Here is a 16,261-nt window from a genome sequence, read left to right as displayed (position 1 = left end):
GTGGACGCGTTTTATTCTGGGACCCTTCCGTATTATCTCTCACCTCTGAGATAAACCAGCGCCTTAACCTATCAGCTGAGAGATGGCTGCCACAGAGAAAATGGTCCTCCCAGACCCTGTGAAAGAGTCAGATGGGAACGATGGCGTACCGAAACGGTCACACCATCCCGAATTAGACACGCACACCAAAGAGCTGGACCGCAACTTCTCCTTGCTCTCCATCTGCTCCGTGGGAATCGTGACTGGCAATACGTGGGCAGCGCTCGGTGGATCTATCGCGGTGGCTTTGGGGAATGGAGGCCCCTCTGGGGTGATCTACGAATTCATGGTCGTGACGTTTGTCTACTGCTTCATCGCCGCGTCTCTGGCCGAGCTGGCATCATCCATTCCGAGCAGTGCCGGGGTTTACCATTGGGCATCAGTGACTGGAGGGCCGAAATATGGCCGGATCTGTGGATGGTTTGCCGGGTTCTGGAATTACCTCTGCTGGAATCTGGCTTGCGGTTTGTCCTTTTCCCCGCCAAAGTGGTCTGACAAAAGCTCTGACTGGGTCCAGGTTCCATGTCTGCAATTTCTTCGCAGATCTGTGTCGAGATGTACGCGTTGAATCACCCTGGATACGTCTACCACCCGTGGCATGTGTTTATTGGCTACCTCATTGTGACTTGGGGCTGTTGTGCCATCGTGCTCTTCGCCAACCGGTATCTGCCCCGACTCAATACTATCGGTCTCTTCTTCATCCTGGGGGGTGTTTTCGTGACCGTTCTCGTTTGTGCAATTATGCCATCGATGACGGGCAAGAAATATGCATCCAATTCGTCTGTCTGGGCTGGGTGGATGAATGAGACAGGTTATACTAGCAACGGGTTTGTCTTTTGCGCTGGTATGCTCAATGGGGCTTTTGCCATTGGCACGCCCGACTGTGTATCTCATTTGGCCGAAGAGATCCCCCAGTATGCTTCCCCAGCAAATGAATGTCCAAAAGAAAATACTGACCTCGAATTAGACCAAAACGCAATGTGCCGCTGGCCATTCTTGCCCAGCTGGTCATCGGATTTTTGACTGCTTTTGTCTTTCTCATCGCTCTGTTCTATGGAGCGCCGAACCCTGACCTCACTGCGCCGGTGTTCCCGCTGGCCAGCATCTATCACCAGGTCACCGGTTCTACGGCTGGCTCGACCGGCTTGCTTTTTGTAGTCTTAATTCCTGTCCTGCTGAGCTGCATAGGCGACTACCTCACTGCCGGACGCACCTTGTGGACATTGGCCCGTGACGATGCCACGCCGTTCCCACACCTTCTCAGCGAGGTATCTGCCACCCAGAGAAATCCTTTCAACGCCACCTTGTTCTGCGGTCTATTCTCAACGCTGCTAGGATTCATCTACCTTGGCTCCTCAACTGCCTTCAATGCGTTTGTCAGCTGCTTCATTCTTCTGTCCACACTCTCCTATCTCACCACTATCGTGCCATTCATCTTCACTGGCCGTTTTTCCCAGTCACACAGTCCAAATGGGAATGGGATGATTCCCGGTCCATTCAAGATGCCCCAAGTGGTTGGATATGCTGTAAACCTGATCTCCTGTCTGTATATGATTGCCTTTAACGTCATATACTGCTTCCCATACACAGCAACTGTCACAGCAGCCAACATGAACTACACTTGCCTTATCACAGGAGGCTTGACAGTTATCATCACGGTGTGGTGGCTTTTCAAAATGAGGGATTATAAAGGACCCACAGTGTATTCCTAAGCATTTATTTCTTTTGCCACTTTGCAGGCAGGTTATTGGATTTTGGTGGTGGCAGTTTTTCTTGGTCTTTTACGTCTGATTTCGTGACTACGATGGATTCTGTGTTATATCAGCCAGTCAAATTTGTATTAAAATTATTAGTACTCTGCCGATACAATGAGGCTGCTGGACTGGGCTAATCTATTTCCCTACAAGGTTAAGACAAATAGATTCAAAGCTCACGCTTTGCTCTTTATGCTTATCAGTGGTAGCTCGGCTGACCCAAGTTCAGGCTCAGCTACGTACATTCTGCTCTTACCATCCAGATTACCTCCTTTATCTGCCGCTCTTCTAGAACTATCCTAGACGCTATCCAGGTCTCCGACCATGGAACATAATACTCCCTGATGGGTTGCGGGGTCGGTTCAGAGACCAACCGGCACGTATCAGAACACCAGCTTCTTATCGCCAATCGCCGAATTTCGCTCAATGACAAATCAGGGAAGATAACGAATACGGTTCCAGGGGGATTATTAGCTCGGTCCGAGTGTCTGCAGTGACTGACTCTATCACCGTTGCTCGACAAGAACATACATGCATACTGTATCGCCCTAAACTCTGTCGGGCCATGCAGGGGAAAAAACGTACGCGCTCCTTCACCGGATGTGACCAGTGTAAGCGCCGACACCAGAAATGTGACGAGGTAAAGCCAAGCTGTACCCGATGCATTTCCACTGGCGGACGATGTTCCTATAGCTACAAGCTATCTTGGGGCGGTCGTGGGTTTGATAAGTCCTGCTTTGGAATCTGCTTGCAGGGGAATAAAGTCTCCAAAATCCGTAAGGAGAACTGGCCTTTTCCTCCCACTAAATCCACATGCTAAGAACAGCCTAGAAACCGAAACTGGGAGTTTCATTTACACGGCGACTCGCGATAGATGCAATCCATACTCGTCCGATATCTCTATACCTGGAGCGCTCGATTCAGAGTCCGGGGGAGCGTTCACTAACATTCCTCCCACCCACCGCTATCTGTTGCATTTCTTCTTGTGCGAGACGTCACGGATCATCTCATGCCACCAGGGCGTGTGGGACAACCTTTGCCGAACAGTGATTCCTATGGCGATAGAGCACCCCTGCCTGTTATCGATAGTATTGGCTCTGTCAGGAAGCTATTTTATTTCCTCCGGCGCCTCGTCTTCGCACATTAATGCCAGTCTAATAGCACAGCTCAGGCACTCTAGCATCGCAGGACTTCGCTCAGCTTTTAACGAGCAGAACCTAGTCACCGAGGCAATGCTAGCAACTACAATGCTGCTCTGCCTGTACGACATTCATTCCGGCATAGACGCCACGGCATCATGGCGAATCCATTTCCAGGGCGCCCAGGCAATAATGGCCGCGCTCGGATATTCCACTGCTATTCTAGAATCCGAAAACCAAGACTCTTCATGGCGTCTCCTCGCCCAGATGTACACTTCAATCGAGCTGATTGCCTCCCTGACCGTAAAAGGCCTCTCCGAGGGGCAGCGCAGCCAACTCGCCCTGCACAGAAATTTTATTGACGAGTATTTCGGCATCTCCACCGAGCTTCTAGGGACTCTCTACGCAGTTGGAGCCGCCTCAGTAGAGCGCCGGCGGATCGACCGAGATGCCGGGCTTTTAACGACGCTGTCATATGATGACCTCCTGCAAGAGGCCGACTCGCTCGAGCGGACAGTCCGCAACATGATGGCACGGGATCAGATGACACCGACACCTTTTCACCCACGCATGGAGAACCAACTCTCTCCGGAAGAGAGACGTGAGTATCTGCTATGCAATGAAGCATACCAGCATACGGCGTTAATCAATATTCACCGTCGGATTCGCGCATTGCCTGGGTCAACTGGAATCCAAACATCCGTACAGAGGATCCTGGAAATCGCCGGCCAGATGAAGCCGACCTCGGGGCTCTCTCCATGGCTCCTAATGGCCACCCCTCTGTTTACAGCAGGGTCTGAGGCGACATATTCGGACCGAGACCAGACAAGAAGTCTCCTCCTCAAACTTCACGATACCATTCGGATCACCAATTATCAAAGCTCAATGGAACTCCTCGAGATTTACTGGAAGAAGTCTGACGGGGGTTACGTTCAGAATATGGCATCTATTCTAGGTTTGTGAGAACCATTTCATCGTCCACCGGAGCTACTACTGATCTGTCTCCAGAGCAATACGCAGATGATTTTATATCTTGGTGAATTCTCAAGATGCAAGCGAGTTTATCGAGTACTTTCAAGCACATAGTCTCCAGGACTGCCTCTCTCCAGGGATACCGACCTTCTGGTCTTCCAGTCAACCAGAACAGACATCCACAATCGATCAGGCGATGACAGGCTGGTGATGCCGAGCTCCGGGGAGATCGAGACCTCAGTCTGCCTGGAGACGAGAAAGAGGCTCGGCAACGACCATCAAAAGAAGGAGTTTAAATTTGCTTTACACGACCGACTCCCTTCCAAAGCTTCCACCTTCGAGACGGCCGATCTTGATTGTGGGAGTGGGGACCACCAGGGATGGGCTCGCACTTCTTCGCAGTGCTGGTGACTAGTAGCCTTCGGGTGAAGCCAAGACGAGCCCCTGTTATATACATCATCATTACCGTTATCATTACATAAGTTGAACTGGCGTATTAGTTACTGCATAACCGCCGCCCAATAATCCAAGTTGAACCTTGGAAGGCTCTCAAGGTGCGGCCATAGAACCGTTCTACTACAGAAAGTGACTGAATCGTCATTCTGACACGAGTCGCTTTTATATAAGAAAATTGGAAATTCTAGACCCCCTACTTTTACTCTGGCTTTTCTTCCCCTTACCTATTTTCCTTGTTATTGGGGAAGTAAAAAGAGGGTGATCGGATAGAATAGATTAACGTTTTGAAACTACAGTGTAAAGCAACATCCAATTTTTTTTTTTAAAAAAAAAAAAAAAAAAAAATAACCGTTTCACTTTTCGACTGCCAATATTCTCACAACGCTTCCGGAGAAAATAGAGCTAAGACCGGACCAAAGAGTCGTAAACCGTTACAACATACCTGGATGAAAACAATGGGCATGGGGAGAGGAAGGACGCGCTAGCGCTTCAAGGGCGTGCAGGATATTCAGGTGTAAAATAGTGGTTTTCAGGGAATTCAGGTGAAGGGACTGAAGCGGATGAAGGATAGGGCGGCAACCCAAGCGAATAAATAAGGAACAAAAAAAAAGCAGAAACAAAATCAAAAACATACAACAGTCAGGATTCGCTGGTGGTCACCCACCCAACTACTAACTGACCGGCGTGTGGCTTAAGTACGGCTGAGCGGACGGGAAGCCCTGTTCTCCACACCCTGTGGTCGTATGTGCTGAGAATATAGCAAAGGACCACTATATAGGCCTGAAATTATCTAAGCGCTACCCCCCCCTCGGAATCAGGGATTGAAGATTAGAAAGGTGGGACAACAAGCTTGACTGTTATTGTAAACATAATTTACCCGGAGCTCCGGTTTATAATAAGAATAACCCCTCTTGCCTGATAGGTTAACAAACTGATTCGTAATGATTAGTCAAGTTACAGTCAGCTTAAACAGCAGCATGGAACCCCCAAGCTGATTAATTCGCCCGCGGGGATTCGGGTGAATGGTGATTCCGCGTCACATCGTCCTGCAGGACAAGCTTGTGGATCATCGTCAATGCACTCCCAAATCCCAATCATAATAATAAGAATCAGATCGAAACTTCTCCAGGAGGCGGAGCACTGTTCCACTCCATTTGTCAGCACTGCTTCTCGGATGCCGAAGTGAATACTCGACCCAATCCCACAATTCCCCACTGATGAAGTAAACAATACTTAAACAGACCACCCCCAGGTCCTCGTAGGCTCGGTGTCCAATTCTCTGTCTATCAATCACTACTCCCATTCATTCAATCACTACTCCCGTTCAGTCAATCGATAACTCACCATGTCTCTCAAACCGATCACACTCTGGGGCCACGCCGGCGGACCCAACCCCTGGAAGGTCGTGATGATCATGGAAGAGCTTAACATTCCCCATGAGCACAAGTTCCTCGACCTTTCCGAAGTGAAGAAAGAGCCGTTCGTGTCTGTAAACCCTAACGGCCGCGTTCCCGCCATCGAGGACCCCAACACGGGCATCTCCCTCTGGGAATCAGGCGCCATTCTCGAGTACCTCGTGGAAACATACGACAAGAAACACACTATTAGCTTCGCCGCCGGCTCGAAGGAGTACTACGAAACCAAGCAGTGGCTCCACTACCAGATGTCCGGCCAGGGACCGTACTTTGGACAGGCCGTGTGGTTCACGCGTTACCACGCCGAGAAGGTCCCTAGTGCGATCGAGCGCTATGTCAATGAGATCCGTCGTGTTTCGGGCGTGCTCAACGGCGTTCTCGAGAACAAGGAGTACCTCGTCGGCGGTAAGTTCAGCTATGTCGACGCCGCTTTTGTGCCGTGGTTCGGAGTGGCTGCGCTCTGGCCGGACAAGATTAACCTAGAGACGGACTTCCCGCATGTCAATGCCTGGTTGAACCGTCTCAAGGCTCGGCCAGCTATTGCTAAGGCCCTCGATGACAAGACTAAAGCCATGGCTGCGGCGGGACACTAAAGAAATGCGATGGCAGGTGCAACTTCTAGCTAGAGAACTCAATTCTGAAATAACATAACCATATATCTCTCCACATCTTGTCGAAACCTCCAATCATAGCCATTAACCAATCTTTGTGGTCCACATGACTACCCGTTAGCGGCGATAATTCAGTCTATTATCTGGCTTAATGTAGTTCTAAACTTGCTGTTTAGGAATACACCTTTGAGCGCATGGAGGTACAAACGAATTCAAACTGCATAGCATTGCTCTGATTCATCGCAACCGCATTAATGCAAGTCGAAACCTAGATCATCTTTAAACTACTTTATACTAATACCGTAAGGTTTATGATCAAACTATAATTATTCGCTGGACTCAGCCGCGCTCTATCAAGTGGTGTACGCGGACTGGCTAAGGAAACTGTCGCATGGGGTGTTACATTTCAATTCGCTGATTTTCGAGTCTGCACAGAAAGGGCACAGATCTAGACTTGTCGTATAAATCGGCATTTTTCAATGGATAAAGCCGTAGGGCGTGGTTCTATGCCCTAAGTAGGAATAATGGCGGTTGATGGCTGCCTGGGCGCGCGCCCTTTGACCTGCGGAGCTTGCAAACGTCATTTGAGCTACACAGAACACTCACACAATCGTGGTAGACACTCAATGCTGCTCGGAGTTGATTACAAAAATAAAATGCCACTTCAAATCAGATTTTCATTGTCTTAAATGCGGTATTGGTAGCTGATGGTTGCTTCGGACTAGCATCGGAGTAAAAAAAGTCGCGGCTCGGAGTGGATTTCGGAGTTCCACAGGGAGCAGCAACAATTTTCGCGCGCCACATGCGATCCGAAAACCTGGAAATTATTCTAACCGATCACCTCTATGACCTCTCGCTTTCTATATCCAATGCTGTACGAGAGTTGACTGACGTGAGCTTTGATGCCTCTTGTTCTTAAGGTTTCCACCTCTTGCTGCCTCGTATACATTTTGAGTCATCCCAAGCCACAACGTAATTAATCATCAAGTCCACCGAAGTCATTTTGGTTGTCGGCTTGGAAATCGCTGCCACAATTCGATTCTACAATCCTCTAGAATAAGCAGTTTTGCATCAAGTAATTGAGGCCCGTTATTAGCCGCGAACACGTCTCGCCACATACTACACTGTCTCCATTTTGATCCGAGCAAGACCTTTTTTCCCTGTCTTCGATTTTTTTTAGAGTCGGCAAGTGGGACCACCCGGTCTCAAAATGAAAGCGGTCACAAATTTTTCGGAATGCCCTCTACATACACAGCACGTACGATGTACAGGCAGCGATCTGAAACGTAGGCGGCCAGGCACCCAGGTTGTACATCAGCAATCAGCCCCTCAAACTTTTAGCCGCCGGTAGTCAATAATGATGATTATGCCATTGGGAACAGTCCAGACCTACTCGAGTTGGGTACCCGCCTGGCGGGATCCCGAGATGGCTAGCCCTGCTGCTTACGATGATCCACCACGCCCTGTGAGAGCAAAGCGAGAGGCTGATTGGTCAGAAAGTCACACCGATGCTGAACTCCGACGCCGAAGTGGATCCCCTGATGAACAGCCATGGCGATCGATGATGAGGCATTATGACACTTCTCACTGTCGTCACTTCTAGATTCAACCATTCGAGTCATGGATGGCTGAGCAGTGGGTCTAAGCTTTTGTCGGAGTTGATGAGCGGAATTGGGAAAAAAATGAGGGAATGGTCAAGTATATAAGACCTCAGGATTCCTTCCCTTCCCATCATCACAGACTAACATTCCTCATTCTTCAAACAAAAACAAAGACTTTTCAACCCTCAATCAAAAACATTTCTTGAACCAAGAACGATCTACCCATGGCCTACGCTCTGTTCATAAGACCACCCATCGACAGAACCAAAGTGGTTACCTTCTCCGATCTCGTCTCATCCGTCGCCATGTCCTTCTCCAACCTCAGACAATCCGTCAACAAGTCCGAGCTGAGCACAATCATGAAGCCTCACTCATCCAAGAGCTCCTCCCGTAGGAGCTCTTCCTCGAGGAAGACCTTGGATAATGACGCGACCTCCACACATTCGACGGTTTCTGCCGCGACAACACTCCAGGGCGACGAGGCACACTCCTTGAAAAAGAAGTGGTACTCCTTGCACACTTCCTCCAAATCCAACAAGGACAAGGTCTACGCCAAGGATGCGATGCACAACGAGGCTTCTGCGACCTACTTTAGCTTGCGCTAGCTTGCGACTAGACATCCCTCCTTGTCACGACCACTGATTCTCTGCTTGATACCACCGGTTTGATATTTTCTCTCTACGAAGGAACGACTCTTGGGTACAACCCTAATACTGCCCTTATAAATACTCCGCGTCGGCAATAAAATTCATCTTTAATGGTTTTGGGATACTTTTTGTTTTGATATTTACAATCATGTTCGCGCATGCTCGAAGCCTGTTTTCTTTTGTCTAAGTCAATCGTTCACGGCAATGTTCAAAATCAGTTCCGTACTCTTGCACATTGATTTCTACACTCTAAATATGACTCATGCTGGCTTTAAATCGGTATAGCAAGTTGATCTCTCATTTCCTAGAATAGATATTATTGTGTTTTACGTGACGCCATCATTCATATTCGTACAACTTGCGGCAATTTGAAAATAGTAACGCGCTTCTGACTCGAATATGTCGCAAACCAACTGTAAAACTAGTGTTGATTGAGGTATTCTCCGACTTCCTGAACTTGATCGCTTTTCTTTTAGCAAATGACACTAAATGAGTTTTGTTCTAAAACATTATCTTTACATAATACCCATTCCTAGTCCTAACCCACCAAGAATATGTTACGTCCAGTTCTGTAGTTATGCGTCGCCCCCGTCGTCTAATTGCCACGAAATGCTGATTTACTCCGCCTTCATCTCCTATGAGACTTTTTGATCTATGAACAATTAAAGATCTTCGCCCTCTTCGCTTTCTTCATCCTCTAGCTTTTGCTCCCGCAGAAACAGAACACATATGAACGCTGCCACAGCAAGGCCAAGTTGAAGCACTGTTTTGTTAGTTACAAATATCAGTTTCTGTCGGGATCAGCGACCTACTGTGTCCGTATTCCAGACCTTTCACACATGCTTTGACGATCGTTTTGCGCAGTGGTCCCGTTAATCGGCGAATGTAGTCGATATTTGACAGGACGGCGTCAATGATCTAGGGAGAAGCATGTTATGAGTTACTGTTCAAATTAATCACGAGCAAAAGACATACCTTTTCTCTCGCCTCGTAACCTGCCAGTCGCTGCTCCAGATCCTCCCGCAGAGTGGTCTGGAAGATGGCATTTGTGGCGGCCATGCCGAAGACGGTACCGATGTTGGAGCTCAGATAGTATGCAGATGAGGCGACAGCCATGTCTGCCGTGGAAATGCTGGATGTCAATGCAATAAAACCGGCCGCCTGGACGAGCCCATTGCCGAGACCACTAATACGTTCAGTATCTGATCAGGCCTCTGACGCCGGAAAAACTCACCCTAGTATGATATACAGTGACTCCCATAGATTGATGTGACTTGTCCAGCGGAGGACTAGAAGCAAATAACATATGGAAGATAACACTGTGGCTATAACGAGAAGCCATTTGTAACGACCGAACCTGGCTTATCAGATGGTGGAAAGCTATAATCAAACAATGGCTTACCGTCTAATTGCGTGCCCACCTATAAGACCTGCCACCGCAACGCCCGCAATGGCAGGAAATAGATGGGCTCCTGCGACTGATGCAGAGGCATTGTCAACCAGCTGAAAGAAAAGAGGCACGCTATACATCATCTGTGACGGTCAGTGCTGCTCTTTGGGAACACTGAATTGAATACTTACTCCTAGCTGGGCTGATGTCTGAAAAAAAGTGATCAGATACGCCAGCACGATGGTGCGCGAGCGCAGCACACGCAGCGGAAAGATAGGCTCAGTGGCCCAGCGCAGCTCCACAACGACAAACAGGTAAATAGTCACCGCGCTCAGAACCAGACAGCCCAAGATAAATGGATGGGTCCAAGGCAGTCGTGGCCCAGCCATCTCGAGTGGCAGCAGCAGCGAAACGATGGCCACGACCATGCAGAGCGCCCCGGCCCAGTCGATGCGGGAAAAACGGGCGAGTGCAGTCGAGTACTCTGTCGAATCTGCATCCTTGTTGGTGGAGGTGCTCGGAACAAGGCGCGCAGTCAAGATTATGGCCAACAGGGTGGGAGGACATTGGCCTAAGAAGGTCCATCGCCAGCCGACAGTGTCAGCCAAATATCCACCGACAGGGCCGCCCAGGCTGCGGCTGACCGTCGCGACGACATTGACATAGCTTCGCCAGGGGGCAATGTCGCGTTTAGGAACCAGGTCTGGTGAGTTAGCTATCAAGAGACTCCACAGTAAGAATATGAACTTACCAGTGATGCAAATCGAGACTAGTGAGCCCATTCCGGCACCACCAATACCCGAAATGGCGCGGCCGAGAATAGCGATGGGGAGCGATGGTGCGAGGCCGCTTTTTATTATCGTCCTGTGTTAGACATGCGTTAATGTGCATTAAGGCGAACATACCAGATCAAACTGTCGGTCAGTCAGTCTCTTGAATTGGGCAAAAATAACACAGGAAGACCTACCATCCCAGCGAAAAGAAGGAATACCCCACGATCAATAAACTGGATCGACCAAAAATATCACTTAGCTTTCCATACTACGTAGCGCTGTTAGCTGCATTCCTGTCATATGGAGATCTGGTCGTACCAATGGCTGCGCGGCAGTCATGGCTAGGATGTAGCTGGTTACCAGCCAACTAGCATCTTCAAGGCGGCCCAAATCAGAAGCTATCTGACTGTTTGTTGCTAGTACCAGCGAGCCCTCGGCATTGGCGATGAAAACCCCTGTTGAAAATCTGAGATTCTCCTTGTGCATTGGAGTCGAGCATTCTTACCGATCAAAAGCACTCCGATAACGGCCGACACGGACTTTTGCCTCGGTGTGTGCGCCTCGACATCGAGCAACGGCGTCTGTTCATCGGCCATGGTGTTTGAAATGCAAGGAAGAGGTTAATTCCACCAGAAAAATTATTTAGCCAGCACGCCATATGTCCGAAGGATTCGCTTCCCCGCTTCGGGTAGATTCTCCATATTGCCCCCACTCAAAAGCCGTGCATTAGCCCTAACCATTGCCCCAAACTCCCCATTTCTGAACTAAATGTTTACTATATCGCCATGAGTGTCCGTCTAACTGCCCCTAAGTTTAATGTCCCGACTGTCGAGGCAGACAATGAGAATGCGGCCACTGAGAAGCACGACGACATCGCTACTCTTAGTGTCATTCATGGCTTAGCGATACCCGCCAGCGAGGAGCGGCGCAAACGTTTCTGGTGGAAGCGGGACCCAAAACACGACCCCAACGCGATTGCGACGCAGGTGAGAATTGACGCCAAAAGTCGGAATTAAAATCTAATATCTTCATAGATCAGCGTCTTTGATGACCCGGCCAGCGCTGCGCAATATCAGCCACGCGATGACTGGGAAAACATCCACCGCTTTGATCCCGAGGCCCGATGGACATGGGGCGAGGAGAGCAGGGTTGTGCGCAAGTTGGACCTGTACATCATGGTGTTTGCGTGTGTGATGTTTATGTCGCTCCAGCTTGACGGGCCAATATTTCGCAAGCTAACTCGGACAATTTCTTGGAGTCTTTGAACATGAACACTAATGGTAGGTAAATTAATTCAAAGTATCAATCAGAGATGCTGATTAAAGCTAGACTTCAATCTCGGAAATACCGTGAATAAGGTCTGCTTCCTGCTAGCCGAGATTCCCTCGCAGCTGATAGGCAAGAGACTCGGCCCCGACCGTTGGATACCCATCCAGCTTCTCTTGTGGTCCGTGGTGTCCGCCTGTCAGTTCTGGCTCAAAGACCGAGCGACCTTCCTCGCTTGTCGCGCGCTGCTGGGCATACTACAGAGTGGCTTCATTTCCGAGACCGTCCTGTTCCTTTCGTACTTCTATACTCATAGCGAGCTGTCACTACGGTTGAGCTTCTTCTACGACGCGATCAGTCTGGCCGAGATCATCGCATCATTCCTCGCCGTCGGCCTGCTATCCGTGCAGGGAGTAGCCGGAGTGGAGGGTTGGCGGTGGCTGTTTTTGATCGAGGTACGCTGGTTTTGGTCAAGATGGGATTTGGCTAATCCTCCCTGTTTAGGGCTTGATCACCCTTGTCGTCGGCCTGTTGGCTGTCGGCCTCTTACCCCCGGGCCCAACGCAGACCCGCGGCAGACTACGAGGAAGGAACGGGTGGTTCTCGGAACGGTGAGTTTGGATTAGACGCTGTAGAATTTTGTGTTGACCGTGTTCAGAGAGGAGACTATCATTGTTAACCGTCTCATTCGCGAGGACCCGGGGAAAGGAACGATGCACAACCGACAGCCCATCACGCAAAAGCTACTGTGGCAGAGTCTCAGAGACTATGATCTGTGGTGAGTAGTTTCTTCCGAAGGAACTATGCATACTGAACGGAAATAGGCCGCTTTTCCTTCTCTCGCTCGTCTTCCAGACCCCGGCCAGCCCACCAGGGACGTATTTAACGCTTTCGTTGACTGGTATCGGCTTCAACACCATCCAAACCAATCTGCTGACCGTCCCATACGTCGCGGGAACCAGTAATTTTTCCAAATCAAGCTCTGAAATACCGTTTCTGACTCTAAATGTCATAGTGATTACCATGTGGTCCTTGACCTACTTCTCCGAGGTATCCGGCGAGCTTTGCTTGACCGCGCTTTTCGGTCAGGTATGGGTGTTTCCTTTCCTCGTGTATATGAACGTCGTGGATATGACTACCATTCACAAGTGGAAAGCGTGGGCAATAACCTCGCTATTTCTATGTTATCCATCGGGTGCGCTGTCTCCGTCTTAACTTTGGAATTGAGCCTAACTCGCATGGCTAGCTCAAGCAATACAGGTCGGCTGGGTTTCGCGAAACTCCAATGTCGTACGTTCTCGTGCCGTCTCCGCTCCAATGTACAACATGGTGAACCAGGTTGGGGCCATCATTGCCAGCAACATCTACCGAGCAAATGACGCTCCTCGTTATGCAACCGGAAATAAGGTTCTTCTTTGCCTGCTAATTGTCAACATCTTCATCTACCTCTTCACGAAGTTCTACTACGTCATGCGCAATCGCCGGCGTGAGGCAAAGTGGAACGCCATGACCAAGGAGGAAAAGATACATTACCTGGAGACAACCACCGATGAGGGGAACAAGCGGTTGGATTTCCGGTTTGCGCATTAGGGTTTAAATGGCTTGTCAATGGAAATTCGGATTCCAGAATGTATATGCAGTATATGTGATACGTATTGGAGATTATTTACTCTTTTGTTCCTGGTCCTAATCAAATCCATTCATACCACGGCAATCCATCCCGAAGAATCATTTTTCCTTCATCGAACTGGGGTCCCTCGGCATCGAGAATATATCCGCGTGCACATTCCTCAAATCGAACTCTAGTCGTCTGCTCTATCTCGTAGAAGTTATCGTGCCGCGCATGTAAAGCATCTTCCAACGTGACGACCTCGCCGCGGGGATGCAGTGCTTTCCATGGCTTGACGCATACTTGGCCCTTACATGACTTGAGGACGAGAAGCAGTGAGTCGAGTCTTGGGACAACTTTCGCGAGATCGGTGTCTAGAATCTTATGGGAAAGGTAATTGTTCTTTGTCTTCGATCGAAAGCAAGTTGTGCAGTTGGTAAGGGTCGGTCTGTCTGTTGTTAATAAGGCGACAACCAATTGGATGATCGTCTTACCGTCATGTCGTAGAGCTCGTGCTCATTATTGCACCAAACGGAATAGTAGAGGTTATATCCCTCTCCTTTGATTCGGAGAGCATTCGGAGAGCTTTGTACGTATTGTTATAGGCGGACAAGTCGACTGTTCGAATATCGCTGTTTTTAGCATAAATATAAATTAAAGGAGGGAAAGCATACAGTCATAGATACCCTCTCCGGCTGCAAACCCCCAATACTCAACGGTGACATGCTCTTGTCTCTCTTCGTGCACATCTTCAATTTGCCTCTGCGTCAGAGGGATGGGGTCGCCATCGAAATCAGGTCGAAGCGGGATACCTAGCAACTGAAAGAAGGTTGGAGCAAGATCAGTGTGCGTCGTCACAATATCTGTGGTTGCATTCTCGGCAATTCCGGGACCGCGAATAATCAAGGGGATGTTTATGTCCTCCTGGTATCCGCATGACTTGCCTGGTTGGAGTCTGTGTTGACCAATGTGGTAGCCATTGTCGCTGCTGTAGACAACATATGTGTTATCAAGAATATTGTGTAGCTGTAAGCGGGCGAATAAGCCGTCGACCATCTCGTCAACGGCCTGGAGTGCACGTAGGCGAGTGCGGTAGAAGTGGTCATTGTACTCAACATTTGTCTCATTCTGGCGCTTCAGAGTCTTGATCCAATTCGCTCCTGACGGTTGCTCAGGATTAAAGGAGGGGGTGCGGGGAACTAGCACGTCCTCGAACAGATGTTCATGTCTCTTTGCCGAGATGGGCGCACTGAAGCTGAAGACCGGGTTGTCATCTAGCCCTGTTCCGTCCATAAAGACATTACTGTGAGGCGCAATTGGGGCAATTGTGAGGAAAAATGGTTTCTGAGCGTCGACAGCCTCGTCAAGGAGACGGTTTGCCTTTTGCGCAAGGACATCGGTGGTGTACTCGCCCTCGTAGCTCTGGGGTGTTTCACGGTCCCGTTGAAAGGTGCTGTTGAGATAGTCGTACGTGAACGGATCAAGGAGAAAGTCAGATCCTGTGAATCCAGCTGCAAATGGCGCGTCGTAGTTGTCGACGGTATGCACGTTGAACAACTTTCCGGTGTAATAGGTGTTGTACTGCGCTTCCTGCAGCCAGACCGGAAGATAGTTCTCGTTGAAGCCTTGCGAGATAAATTTGGGATAGCCGCCTGTCTCTGTTGAGCAATCATACATCTATAGATACAGAAGGGGGACTCACCATATGGAGGATTGACGTCGGTCACGTTCGTGTTGTGAGCCAACTTTCCAGTCCAGAGGGTGACTCGGGATGGACAACAAACGCTAGTTGTGCAGTAGTGACTGCGATAATAGGTTCCCTTGTCAATTAGATGTTTCTGTACGAAGGGCATGTAGTCTAAAGAATCGAGATGGGCATCCTGATCATCGGTCAAGATGAAAACAATATTAGGTTTGCGGGGTGCCGATAGTGGCTGCTGCTGCTGTGCAGACGCAATACCAGCCAGCGTTAGCAGACACGTCAGGCCACGCATATCTTTCAACATGCTGTATAATATCGAAACAGGGGGGTAAAAGGCATACGTAGTTACGGCGTATGCATAAAACTCCACCCCCAGGACTCCGGCGCGGGGCGACATAACGCAAAAGTGAGTCTAACCTGATTTAGCTTAAGGTATGCATCATCTGATCCAGTTATCAGAACAAGATATTTGAACATACCTGGTCTAAATGTAAACAATCGAAAAGCTATCTATTGAGGGCAAATTTCTTGGATGCCGTATTATAGTTGACTCACAATGCCGAGCCTTGACCGGAGTTATCTTGTATTACTCCACCACACCTATGAAAGAGTGGACATCCTAGGCTTAGTATCCGCTCTCCTAGGTCAGTATTAGACGTATAGATAGCCTAACAACACCTCCGTTGAGTCTAATATGTAGCACAAGTGGGCCAGGCCAAAACAATACGTAGGCCGACAACATCGACCCGTTGCGCGGCTATTCAAGCGCAACACTGCAGGATACTCATACTTGTACGACATAGTTTCCGTCGGCAGATCTACGCAAGGATAGATCTGGCAAGGTAGAGAATAACATGGGAGAGTTGACAGTGCAGCTACCAAGCTAG

The 16,261-nt window shown here is 49.2% G+C and overlaps 7 protein-coding genes across 7 annotated transcripts; 5 read left to right on the top strand and 2 right to left on the bottom strand.

The window, feature by feature from the left end:
• Positions 1 to 100: 100 nt before the first annotated feature.
• On the top strand, positions 101 to 1,751 carry N7474_001596 (choline transport protein; the record flags this gene model as incomplete). Its single annotated transcript, XM_057193011.1, has 3 exons — positions 101 to 503; positions 557 to 953; positions 1,007 to 1,751. 3 exons carry the CDS (start codon positions 101 to 103, stop codon positions 1,749 to 1,751), a joined length of 1,545 nt encoding a protein of 514 aa, XP_057057964.1.
• Positions 1,752 to 3,025: 1,274 nt separating this feature from the next.
• Positions 3,026 to 3,895, top strand: N7474_001595 (uncharacterized protein; the record flags this gene model as incomplete). The annotated part of the gene is made up of 1 exon (XM_057193010.1): positions 3,026 to 3,895. One exon carries the CDS (start codon positions 3,026 to 3,028, stop codon positions 3,893 to 3,895), a length of 870 nt encoding a protein of 289 aa, XP_057057963.1.
• Positions 3,896 to 5,705: 1,810 nt separating this feature from the next.
• On the top strand, positions 5,706 to 6,368 carry N7474_001594 (glutathione S-transferase family protein; the record flags this gene model as incomplete). Its single annotated transcript, XM_057193009.1, has 1 exon — positions 5,706 to 6,368. The coding sequence occupies one exon, from the start codon at positions 5,706 to 5,708 to the stop codon at positions 6,366 to 6,368; it is 663 nt and encodes a 220-aa protein (XP_057057962.1).
• Positions 6,369 to 8,292: 1,924 nt separating this feature from the next.
• N7474_001593 (uncharacterized protein) lies at positions 8,293 to 8,592 on the top strand (the record flags this gene model as incomplete). Its single annotated transcript, XM_057193008.1, has 1 exon — positions 8,293 to 8,592. One exon carries the CDS (start codon positions 8,293 to 8,295, stop codon positions 8,590 to 8,592), a length of 300 nt encoding a protein of 99 aa, XP_057057961.1.
• Positions 8,593 to 9,296: 704 nt separating this feature from the next.
• Positions 9,297 to 11,393, bottom strand: N7474_001592 (uncharacterized protein; the record flags this gene model as incomplete). Its single annotated transcript, XM_057193007.1, has 10 exons — positions 9,297 to 9,397; positions 9,447 to 9,552; positions 9,610 to 9,820; positions 10,037 to 10,167; positions 10,216 to 10,727; positions 10,776 to 10,873; positions 10,930 to 10,938; positions 10,992 to 11,065; positions 11,116 to 11,252; positions 11,303 to 11,393. The coding sequence occupies 10 exons, from the start codon at positions 11,391 to 11,393 to the stop codon at positions 9,297 to 9,299; spliced, it is 1,470 nt and encodes a 489-aa protein (XP_057057960.1).
• Positions 11,394 to 11,582: 189 nt separating this feature from the next.
• N7474_001591 (putative MFS transporter) lies at positions 11,583 to 13,653 on the top strand (the record flags this gene model as incomplete). Its single annotated transcript, XM_057193006.1, has 8 exons — positions 11,583 to 11,783; positions 11,832 to 11,985; positions 12,127 to 12,518; positions 12,568 to 12,674; positions 12,722 to 12,841; positions 12,888 to 13,024; positions 13,079 to 13,258; positions 13,310 to 13,653. 8 exons carry the CDS (start codon positions 11,583 to 11,585, stop codon positions 13,651 to 13,653), a joined length of 1,635 nt encoding a protein of 544 aa, XP_057057959.1.
• A 100-nt stretch (positions 13,654 to 13,753) lies between these two features.
• On the bottom strand, positions 13,754 to 15,678 carry N7474_001590 (sulfatase family protein; the record flags this gene model as incomplete). Its single annotated transcript, XM_057193005.1, has 4 exons — positions 13,754 to 14,080; positions 14,167 to 14,257; positions 14,376 to 15,324; positions 15,375 to 15,678. The coding sequence occupies 4 exons, from the start codon at positions 15,676 to 15,678 to the stop codon at positions 13,754 to 13,756; spliced, it is 1,671 nt and encodes a 556-aa protein (XP_057057958.1).
• Positions 15,679 to 16,261: the final 583 nt, after the last annotated feature.

Source organism: Penicillium riverlandense (assembly GCF_028828495.1).
Source record: "Penicillium riverlandense strain IBT 135883 chromosome Unknown utg000001l_segment0_segment0, whole genome shotgun sequence".
Taxonomy (NCBI): Eukaryota; Fungi; Ascomycota; class Eurotiomycetes; order Eurotiales; family Aspergillaceae; genus Penicillium; species Penicillium riverlandense.
Note: the sequence above shows the minus strand (reverse complement) of the source record. Positions and strands in the feature narration are given on the sequence as shown.